This window comes from Beta vulgaris, chromosome 6, assembly GCF_026745355.1.
Source record: "Beta vulgaris subsp. vulgaris cultivar EL10 chromosome 6, EL10.2, whole genome shotgun sequence".
Classification (NCBI taxonomy): Eukaryota; Viridiplantae; Streptophyta; class Magnoliopsida; order Caryophyllales; family Amaranthaceae; genus Beta; species Beta vulgaris.
In genome coordinates, this window is record NC_079207.1 from 13,984,673 (window position 1) to 13,997,171 (window position 12,499).

At 36.1% G+C, this 12,499-nt stretch overlaps 1 protein-coding gene across 1 annotated transcript; it reads right to left on the reverse strand.

The window, feature by feature from the left end:
* Positions 1-1,727: 1,727 nt before the first annotated feature.
* LOC104895928 (uncharacterized) lies at positions 1,728-3,817 on the reverse strand. Its single transcript, XM_048647177.1, has 5 exons — positions 3,644-3,817; positions 3,402-3,534; positions 2,560-2,687; positions 2,270-2,470; positions 1,728-1,907 (listed from the first exon to the last, which is right to left on the reverse strand). The coding sequence occupies exons 1-5, from the start codon at positions 3,815-3,817 to the stop codon at positions 1,728-1,730; spliced, it is 816 nt and encodes a 271-aa protein (XP_048503134.1).
* Positions 3,818-12,499: the final 8,682 nt, after the last annotated feature.

The following is a 12,499-nucleotide window of genomic DNA, read 5'->3' on the forward strand; positions in this document are numbered from 1 at the left end:
CTAGCGCTCTTGATAATCCTCGTCTAAGAAATTGGAGTCTACAATAAATGTTAACGAGATCTAACTTAGTTACCTAAATAACCCTTTTTATATACGTATATAAAATAAACAAATTAATAATTCCAATAACTTAAAGGAAATTCATAATGATTTTAAGAGAGTTTATACATTGAAGTTATGGTTTTCAAATTAATTTAGAAATCGTTTAAGTACTCACAAAAATTACTTAAACAATTAATTAAAATATATAAAACTAACTTTTTTTTTTTGTAGAAATTTAAAAATCATCATAGAAGACTAATTTATTCTCAAAACTTACTAACTAAAATAAAGTGGGCTGATTTTACTTACTAACTAAAATAAAGTGGGCTGATTTTTAGAAAGGTGATAAGAGTAACCAAATAAAACAAAATTTTAAAAACCCATTTAAATTAAAAGTAGGAGGGAAATATTTTTAGGAACTTGGTTCCTAAAACTGAGAAGGCAGAACGAAAAGGAGAGGAGAGAGAAAGCAGAGGCACGAAGGAGGAAGCAGGGGAAGGGCGAAGGCGGTTTTGGCGGCGCTTTGGCCGGCGCACGGCCAGGTTCAGGCGACGGAAAAATTCAGGCTGGGAATGGTCAGGCATATCGGTGGGTTTCGCGGCTGGGCGCAGGTCGCGGCTGGGCGTGGGTCACGACGCGAAGTCGCGAGGGGCTGTGATGGGTGGCTGTGCAGGTGGTTCGACTTGGTTGGCGGGATTCAGGGGGGTTCATTTGGTGGTTGAAGGTGCGGTGTTTTCCGGTGGTGTGGTGGTTCGAAGGGAAGCAAAGGAGGTTGTTAATGGAGGTTCTAAATTTTATTTTATATTTCAAAATCAAAAATCAGAAATTCAAGGGAAAGGAATTGAGTTGAAGCAAACCTTTGAAGTTGTTTGCTTGAGAATTTTGATGGGTTTGGGTTGTTATTTATAGACAGAATTTTCTGGTTTGAGAGGCTTGGTCAATTCTCCATTAATGGAGGAAGTGAGGTGAGAGGGTTAGATCTTTGAAAATATTTACTCAAAATCTGATTTTGGGAAAAAAAACAATTTTTGGTTGTGAAAGATAATCTCAAGCTCGCCGAAAGAGATGAAGTGTCGGGGAGGAGTCACACTCGCCGGAAAATTGATGGTGGTGGTGTACTAGTGGCACAATTCATAGTCGAGGTGGAAGAAGAAAGGTAAGTGAGGGAAAGGGATGTACAAATTTAGTAATGAATACGTAATACAGATTAATTCCACACATTGCACAAAGTAGCCAAACACAAGAAAAAGATCAACATAATAAAAGTATCTTTGTCTGCTATAATGATCTAGAGCGCTTGAGTATAAAAAGCCAATCTAGCAATCTAGACTAGCTCATTTATTCATTCAACAAAAACATTTCTCCTGCAATTGTTCCAGACAGAATTCTTCAATGAAATAGTTCTAAGCCTGAACTCTAAATGAGAGTAATGAAGGCATCAAATCTGTTCTTTTTCTTGCTTACATTTACAAATTTGACAAAGTTGAAGCTACAAGATTACAAATTGCTAAAAAACAATGATGTACAAGATTAACAAATGCTATTGGATTTGCTAAGGTTATCTACAGTTCAGCTAGTATAGAGACTCAAGATAAGATCACGTTTTAGTTCAGAGATACAAAAAGGGAAGGCAGTAAAGTTACAAAGACCTACACACCAAAATCTGTGGGAGAATTTTTACATGTTCATCCCAATGACGAAGAAGCCCGTCTCACATGATCAACAATCATACCCATCTCTTTTAAAGTTTCAAGAATTGCATCTGTAACATCCTCTGAACATCGCTCCAGAACCGTCATATAGCCTTCCTCAGCTTCATTCAATCCCGCCCAAATTGCTCCACTTCTGGTTAGATAAAGTGCAACCTTTCACCAAATTAAGCAAGAAGATCAGACAATTAAGTCAATATTCATAAATAAACGCCAATAATACCTCATAGTTTTGCAAACTTATAATTATACTGTCACTTAAACATTCTTTATTTTATTGGGACCATCCCTATAGTCTCTTCAACACTCAATCATGTATTAGTAAATAAAGAGTCTAATGGTAAAATCAGTCACAAACCATATTATCAAAGAAAATATGATTAAAATGGTAAATGTTGATATTATTTTTGGAGGGAGTACCATTATTGTACAGTTTGACAAAGAAACTAGAGAGGCTGTCAGAGTCCATACAAAATGAAGAAATCACATAACTCTACAAGTAAAAAATAGGAATGTACCTCTTTATGGTTTGCTAGGGCAGCAACCATCAGAGGAGTAATCTCAGATCGGTCAAGGGCATCGATCTCAGCTCCATATTGGATCAAGAATTTACACAACTCTAAGTTTCCTGTGCTAGCTGCACGATGCATTGGCGTGTTCCCAAACTGAGATAAATTTTCAAGTATCAACCACCATACTACATGTGCATTGTAAACAAACTAGACAGTAGACACAACACAAGTGTTAATGGTAATTTCATATTTCATTGTATGTGCAACTGTGCAAGTGCTTAAAGTAGGTTATGAACCTTGTCCTTGGCATTGACGTCTGCACCATGAACAACCAACATTTTAGCAACTTCTGTACCGTTAATATCAATAGCAGCAAGGTGAAGAGCAGTTTCACCAAGATAATTTACCACGTCGATATCAGCTCCTGTGCACAAATTTTTATTCATATTATGAAAATAACAAAATGTTGGCTTCAAAGGTGCATTGAGAAGTAAATACTGAAAAGCAGAATTACAGTCAATTTAGCAGCAGATCATCCCCTAGTGAACACATCAGCGACTCAGTAAATAAATGATACAACATCCATTCTCGCCCTTTAAGCAAGAAAGATAAGCGAAATTTGAAAAAAATCAAGTTGCAAATTTATATTTAGTAAAAGAGAGATTTTAGTTAATTAGTTAGCCAAGAAACATTAATATGCATGATATCTGGTATCCAGATTCAAGAAATCTAAATAGAATGTAAACACTAGAAAACCTAGAAAGACTTAAGTCGAAATATTTACATGTAGTACTATATCACATCCCAGAAGTCAGACGTATTTAACTCTCCATCAATAAACTTCACCGTTTTTCTTCTTGTTGACACCGCATCCAAGTAGACACTCGACATTCTAAATTCTTAATATACTTGTAATTTCTTGCGCGAGGAAACGTGTAGGAGTACTAAGCTACATAATACCAAGAAAATAAAAATTTACAAACTAACCTTAATTAAACTTCATGTTGATCAATAATGTCACTAAAACCAAGAAATCACCCAATAAAAAGAAAAACAAGAAATCATAGAAACCCATTGATCCCTTGATTGTAAAAGAACAAAATACACAAATCAAAATCAATAAAAAGAAATTGCTAACCATTGTCAATGACAAAACGAGCAATATCAAGATGGCCACTAAGAGCAGCGAAATGAACGATGCCATAACCCTCATTGTCTTTATCATGGATCAAAGTCTTTCCATGATCAGCATCTATTAGAATTTTCAGCAGCTTAAGAAAAAGAAAATAAAAGAAAATTCCATAATTAAAGACATGCAATGAAGAAAAGAGAAACTTGTAAGTACTTATAACAATGGCGATTAATTAAGAATGTACGTACCTGACAGTGACCATTGACAGCGGCAAGGTGGAGGAGAGAAGCGCCAGATTTATCGCGGAGTTTGATAACTTTAGAAAGTATTTTTCTGGAGAGAGACTCGAAGAATGAAATATCACCATTACGTGCGGCATTGCTAAGGTCATCTAGAGTAAACACTAGTGCTGCATCCACCATTATTATTATTACTAATTCTTTCTTAGTACTACAGTCAACAGTCTTATGGTTTCTACTTAGTAGAATTGTTAACTACAATATGCTAATACTTCTAATTCTGTTGGTACGTATGATCCTATTAAAGAATGAATAACTAATTTATAGGATTGCGAGAAAAGGAGTTACTAGTAGTTAACTACTTTTTAGCCAAAATCATGTAAAAGAAAAAAGTTTCTGTCAATAAACAATTAATTTTGACACTAACCACGAGCCCAACCAACATGGACTTGTTAATTTTTCAGATTATATGAAAATGGGCCTGGGTACCCGATAAGGAGGAGGAGATCCCCTCACTTGTGAGTGTCCTTAGAAAATTTAAAGGTAATTGGAAAGGTCAGAGCAATAATCCTCTTAGGGGCTGGACATCTCGTCGAGGTAAACCTTATCCAGTAGCGATCAAATACCCAGTTTAGACGAGATCCGCAACCCGGGCTCTGATACCATATTAATTTTTCAGATTATATGAAAATGGGCTTGGGTAACCCAATAAGGAGGAGGAGAGTTTAGCCCACTTACAAGTTAGGAGTTTCCATCCTAAAACCAATTGGTGATAGGAGGAGTGACTCCTAATCTTATAAAGTGATTTATTTTCTCCTCTTTCTCCAATGTGGGGCACTCACAAGTGGGCATTTAATGGGTTTTAACAGGGCTCGTGTATGAGAGATTTCTCTAGTAATTTGCAAAACAATAAGTGTAAGAGGAAACCCAACTAATAAACTAGTGGGAAACTCACATATCTCAGTCTACGCGCGACACTCGCTGAATACTCATTGTTTTGTAAGCTCTTTAATTTTGGATGTCTATTTTAGTGATAGTAAGATAATTGATTTCCATTATTATCCTAACATAGTAGAGTATATATAGATCCTAAAACTTGCCTAATACAAATACTTACTGAAATATTCACATTCTAAAATATGAAGATTTACATATAAAAGAATATTGACACATAAACTCTACTACACCTTGCAGTCGTAACAGGAGGAGGTCGTACGCTAAGACTGTCTCGAAAATCGATGAAGAGTATGAGTGGAAGCCCCTTGGGGAAAATATCAGCTATCTGATAGCGAGAGGGGACATGAAGCACACGAACTTCATCTGGTGCCACTTTTTCACGTGCAAACAAAATATCCATCTCAATATGCTTAGTATGTTGATGTTGGACCGAATTACCAGGTAAGTAAACAACACTGACGTTGTCATAATACACCAATGTGGCCTTCTTACGGGGACAACGAAGTTTTAGAAGAAGGTTCCTAATCCAACAAGACTCATCAACGACATTAGCCACACCGTCGATACTCAAAATCCACACTAAAACGAGATAGTATAGGTTGACGTTCAGAAGATCAAGAGATCAAATTTTCACCCAAAAAGAGGAAAAATGGTTGTGATTCAATATGAAACGGATCTACGCACGTGCCCATTTACATAACAGATCGCATGGTAGGTCATAAATTTGGAGAATTTGCATCAACTCTAAATTTCCGGGGACACGCAAAAAACGATAATAAATCTCGTCGTTAAGTTGAAGTTAATTAAGTTAATATAAAAAATTATAGATACTTATCATTTATTAATGGAGGTAAACTTGATGGGTTTTTTTAAAAAAAAAGAAGAGAAGGAAGAATTTGATTACCTTCGTAAGTACCAGTGGCGTCTACGAGACGAGTACCAGCCATGGAAGGACGATGAGGTAACTGCTAAGGGGTACTATATATATCGATGTCTGTTGACAAAGCACGAAGAGTAATTGGTCAGATCCGCGGGCTACGAGGAAAATCTTTTCGACTGCTCGTTCGAGAACTACGATCTTTGGCTCTGGAACTGAATCATTTCCTTGTATCTGAGAGGAACTTCCAGATTAATAGGATGGAAGCTTAATCGGAATAAATTAGAATTTTTCTTCTATGATCGATCAGTATAAACATCAACAACTCCGAATTGGATCAGTCTCTCCCTTGGATCTGATCCACCAATGGATGCATTACAAAAATATATTAATTGAAATCAATTAATATATTTTTTCTTTTTTTTTTCGACGATTAACCAATTCCTTAAAATATAAAGTAAGGAATTTCCCCAAACCTCTTCTATATTTAGAACCCCGAAAAAGCACTTTTTAGATTTCTCGTCTACCTGTCGAGTTGAATTGGAAGAATATTCCATATTCTTTCGGAATTTTTCACGAATTATTAGATAGAAACGAACTGACACAATAGCCAGATGTGGAACGACGGGTGTCAGGGAAGCTAAGCATCCAAATCAGCATCTGCATAACTTATAAGACCAGAGATAGAGGAGTGATACAAGTGTAATCCAAGATGAAGAGTACCCTGAACATAATGAACAATGTGTTTGAGAGCATGCATGTGTTACTCCCTAGGCTCATGCATATAGAGGCACACATGTTGGGCTGCATAAGAAATATCATCGAAAGTCGAGTATTGTCAGGCACCTGCAAGACTGCGGTAAAAATGGGATTCACAATTGGTGAACCAAAGTTGGAACCAAGTTTAGACTTGGAATCAATAGGAGTAAAAGGAGGCTTGCAGGAGGTCGTACTAGCCCGTTCAATAATTTCCTGAGCATATTTGTGTTCAATAATTACTTTTATTCCTCGAAAAGTGATAATAATATTTTTTCGATCCACGATAATCAAACTTATTCCTTAACAAAATAAAGATACTAAAGGAAAAAATTTAAACCATTGTAACTTAATTACTCATTCAACACTAATCTTAAAACATAAATAAATAGTCTATGGAGTTACATTATCATTCTTATCCGTATTTTCCTTATACTTCTCTGGAGTGAACATCTCATTTTTAAAGTCTTCAATGTCCTCACTATCATAGTAGTAGCAACCTGGATTTCTAACTCTAGTCGTTTTTCGAATCTTCTTAGGTTGAGGTTCATCCTCTTCTAACTCTGAATACAATCAACCAGATCAGTCCTCATAATAGCATTATAGATGTCCTTTCGGGTATGCCCTCTAGCATGATCAAACTCCTGAATAACCTCATTACCGTTACCAGGGATGTCTACTTTCAACACATGATGGATGACAACATCTAGGATGGTGCAGCTGTTACTAGCAGACTCCCTATCATACTCATCATCACTCAGCACAATAGGGTTGATGTAGCTTCCTACTCGGATAACTTCTCTAACAGTCATATCTAGGGGTCCGTTAACTGATGAACACGACATCTACAATAAACAATACCCTCATTTAGCGTGTACTCCCAACAATAAAAAAAAATAAGCGAGAATAAACAAATTATTTGAAGCTAGGAATAACTAAACAGTTAAGCAGGGAAGAAAAACATAAACATGCTGAAATAAATATTTAAATGCAGAAATATAATATTTCTATCCTATATGACCTTCCTATACTACCCATCTCTCACAAAATAAATAAAGTAACTAAAATAAACAACTAATAATTAAATATGTGATTTTTTGAAAAATATAAAAAAAAGAACTGAATAAAAATTAATAAAAAATCCAGACTTATATAAAAAAATTTCGAACTAAAGAAAAAAAAATCGAACCTAAAAAGAATGTTTGAATCCTTTTTGAAACATGTTTCGAATTTATAAAACAATTTTAGCACAATGAATAAGTAGGAGCTCGTTTTCTATCAAATTCATTTAAGCAACTAGGCGTCAAAAAATATAGGATTGGCACGAAAAGCCAATAAAAACTTAAGCTTCAAGATACCACTTTGTAAAACCCTATAATTCTCTATTAAAATACCTTTTTCATATAAAACTTAGAGAATTATCAAAGCATTATCATCGGTGTGATAACGTATCGCCTTATTTAGAATTTTACAACGGAAACAAAATAAATTACTTTGAAAACTTAATAACTTATATTAGTCAACCATAAGTCAGCTATAAAACCAAACCAAAGTCAACCAACTCAAAAGTTAACTATTCAAACCATAACTGAAATTCAAATATTAGAGTATTAAAACTAAACACAAGCTCTCCACGAAACCCGAACCTACAATGTATCATCTTCAAACCTGGAATAGTCGATGCTCTCTCGATCCTGAGAGACTGCTCACCAAATGGGTCATCACAGGATTAATAAGGCACAACCATGATCGACATATACAAAAGCACGTAACCAGCAAAGCTGGATACTACATAATAAAAAAGGGAAATTCCATCTAGTACCACTTAGTTTTTGCGAATTCCAATGGATACTCAAATTGTAATAATTGTCCAACTAATACCACCATAATTACACCCTAATTGCTACCGTGACTCTACTTAATAAAAAGTAAGGAAACACTGTATTATTCATTATAATCTAAGTTATGTTAAGTTAGATCCCTTAAAATAAAAAAGGTAAAACATTAAAACCTAATAATTAACCTAACTACGTAAATCCATTCACTATCCTCTCCATTATTACTGCTCAAAATACAAAACAAAACTGAAACCCATCTTCCTTTCTTGGTTGGTCTTGGACAATTATGCACCACCATTGAAGGTTGATCGAGATTTGCTCAGGGACAATTATGCACCACCATCTGTAAGTATTCTATTTGAGAATTTTTTCGCATGCTTTGTTCAATTTTACGAAGGAAATCACGAAATTATGCTTTGTTTAATTCTGTTTTCAATTTGCCTATCACGAATTATTTTGTTTGGTGTAATAATCTGGTTGCATATGATCTTCATCATAAAACACATGAGAACGTAACAGAATTTAGGCTATTGATCTTAGCTACAGGGGCATGTGTTGAAGGATATACATCAAATGCAGCAATTCAACACATGAGAGTATAAGGCTTAGTATAAATGTTTTTGTCTTATTCTAGTGTTGTATGAAAGGTCCACATAATACAATGGTCCCTAATATTTTTTTCAGCTTTTTCTCCTGTTCCTCCACCTGTAATGTGGTTAGGTTTCCTAGGATGATATTCCTCTATTTAAGGGTAAAAGGCCACTTGTAGCCGTCATAGGAAAATCATCAATGAAATCATCCTAATAAAAGGTTTTTGCTGGAATTCTTTGAATATGAGAAATATTATGAGTTGCACATTTTAAATAACAAATAAAATCATACATTTGTTATCATGGTATCAGAGTTGCGGTTCTAAACTCACTACACATTACAAGTAATACAACTTTTATAGTTAGAAGTTTAAATCTTTATTAAGTTTTTGTCTCTTATCTCTATCTTTTGCTGCTGCTGTATTTCATCTGCTTTTACTGCTTATCTCCTGCCTTGTGAATTGATACTTTGCATGACCAAGAAGAAAAATAAGTGGAAATTCCCTAGATGTCACCAGTCCTCTTTATTTGCATCCTTCAGAGAATAGCAACTCAGTCAGTGTAGAAAAACTTCAAGGATCTTCTAACTATAGAGCTTGGAGAAGATCCTTTGAGATTTTTCTAGCCTCCAAAAGGAAGCTAGGGTTTGTCACCGGGGTTGTAAAGAGAGATAGTGCAGACAAAGTGAAGCAAGATCATCGGGACACTTGTAATAGCATGATAATCTCTTGGCTGCTTGGTAGTATGACTGACTCTATCAAGAGATCAGTAATGTTTGTCACAAACTGTGCAAATATATGGAGAGAACTTGAGCAGAGGTACTACCTTGTGACAAATGATGCTAGAAAATACAAAATATGCAAAGATATTTATGAAACAAAGCAGAATGGGAGGATAATATCTGACTACTACACTGATATGAAGACCTTGTGGGAAGAGTTAGAAACTTTGAGTATATTTCCTCCTGTCACTCAGATGACCACGGAGGTGAGTGCATATGTTGAAGCTCTAAACCTTCAATAAGAAAAGCAAAGACTCTTCTGATTTCTCAATGATCTTGATGAATCCTGTGGAACTGTGACAAGCAATCTGCTTATAAAACCCTCTTCCCAGTGTGGATAGTGCATGCTGCTCTCTCTCTCAAGAGGAATCCCAAAGGGAAATACAGTCACAAGTGAAGGAAGAAAGAGAAGTAATTGTTATGTACAGTAAGACTACTGATGTTGTAAACTGTACATCATGTGGGAAGCAAGGCCACACTAGTGAGAAGTGTTCGACTATTGTAGGCTACCCACCTACTCACCCTAAATACAGAGGGAAGGGAAGAGAAACACATGGAAGGAAACCTGCAGAAAACACTTCTAAGGAACACAAAAATGGAGCAAGGGAGGAAGAATGAGGATGGCTGCAAATGTAAGAAGTGAAGGTGGCTCAAGCTTTGGGTATCAACATGTGAACACACAGTAAATTGAGAAATTGCTGAAAATGCTACTCACACCTTCTGATGATGATGAACAGGGCTCAGAAGATGAGATGGATCTCTCCTACTCAAATATGGTGAGCTGCTGCTTTGCTAACACAAGCAAAGATCAATGGATCATTAGTACTGGTGCCTCACACCACATGACAGGAGACATCAACTCTCTTGTGAATGTTAGAGAATGCAGAAAAAAGCATAAAATGAACCTTCCGACTGGAGAAACCTCCACCATCACTCATGTAGGTGATTCCGTTCTGAAGAACAACCTAACCTTAAAAAATGTACTACATGTTCCATCTTTCAAGCACAACCTTCTCTCTGTAAGAAAGCTATCACAAAGTGTAGATTGTAAGGCCATCACTAGTACAGAAAAGGCAATTTGCGTCGGATGTGAGGCGCCTATTTGCGTCGCACATGGGTCCGACGGCAAAGGCCTCGACGCAAATGACCCAGACATGATCTGCGTCGTAGGCTGAGCGACGCAAATGGTTGAGCTATTTGCGTCGCACCTGTATACGGTGCGACGCAGATGGCTCTCCACAACCCCAAATAATAAGGTAATTTGCGTCGCACATAGCAGTATGTGCGACGCAAATCAAGCATCTGCGTCGCACATAAAGCAATGTGCGACGCAAATCAGTCCAAAAAGTGGGCAAATCAGGCCAAAAAGTGGGAAATCAGGCCAAAAAGTAGGAGCCAGCACTCAATATTTGCACTTACTTAAAATCGCAATAATTCATTTTTTTTCTCTCAAACTCACAGTTCCATATTCCCAATTTAAAATTGCAATAATTTTACATTGATATGTAAACATTATATAGAAACACATCTTTTGCATTAATATGTAAATATTAGATACAAACATATGTATAAAATATATATACAAATATACAAAACAAATTAATATGTAAATATGTAAAAGAATTGTAAACTAAATGTAAACAAATTACATTACAAATGTAAAAATAAAACTAAAACAAGGATGAGCCGCTGCCGGTTTCCGACGAAGAAGACTTCGAGAAGACAAATTACACAGATCTGCAAATGAAAATAAGAAATTCAGAGAATAAAAGAAAATCCCATACTATGATAAATGCCAATAAAAGTAAAAAATCAGATAAAAATAAAAAAAAAGTCGCAGATATGAAAACCAAAAACGAATAAATTAGATCTAAAAAATTAATGCTAAAAATTAGATCTAAATTTCAGATGCATGAACTAGAAAATTAATTTCCTCTCAAAAAAAAAAAAACTAGAAAATTAACGCCAAAAACGAATAAAAGCCAAAAATTAGATCTAAAAAATTAACGCTAAAAATAAGATCTAAAATTAAAAACGAATAAACGCCAAAAAGAAAACAAAAAATTAGATCTAAAAAATGAAAAAAATGAAAAAACGAAATTGTAGATCTGAAAACCTGAGATGCACGAAGAAGTCGCAGGAGATTATACTCGAAGATCTTCAATTTTCGTTGCGATTATACCATATTTTCGCCGGAGATCTAACTCGAAAATGAAAAATCAGATTGTTTGTTGCGTTTATACATAATTTTCGCCGGAGATCTTGAAAACGAGGTTTTTTTGTTGCGATTATACCTATTTTTCGCTGGAGACAGACGCGTTTGAGAGAACCGGTGAGAGAATAAGAGAGGCCGGTGAGGGAGAGTCGTGTTTTTGAGGGTGAGAGAGAGAGACGGGTTTGAGGGTGAGAGAAAGAGGGGGTTTGAGTGTTTGAGAGAGACAGACGTGTTTGAGGGTTTGAGAGAGAGTGAGATAGAGAGTTTCTGAGAATGATAATTGAAGAGAGAGAGTGAGATAGAGAGTTTCTGAGAATGAAAATTGAAGAGAGAGTGTGAGGCGCGCTGAGAATGAAAATTGAAAAGAGAGAGTGTGAGGCGCGCTAGGGTTTATGGAATAAAAAGGGTAGGTAGTGGGCCTCTTGGTTTATGTGCGTCGCACATTAAATAGGTGCGATGCAAATTAGCTATTTTGCAACGCACTTAAAAGACATGCGACGCAGATAGTTGAGACAATTTGCGTCGCATAGACACGGAAACGACGCACATTTGGCTTTTGCAACGCATGTAAAGAAGGTGCGACGCAAATGGGCCATGTTGTGCGTCGCACTCCTCTCACGTGCGACGCAAATCCCGACTGTGCGTCGTTTCCGTGTCTATGCGACGCAAATCAGGGGACGCAAATCGTCTATTTTGTACTAGTGCATATTTCACACTGATTTTTGCATTATTCAGAGCACCTCCTCTCAAGCACTCATGGGAATAGGTAGAGTGCACAATGGGCTATACTACCTTGTTGATGATAGTGTGAAGCAAATTATTCAGGAACTGAAATACAAGAATGTAAAGAA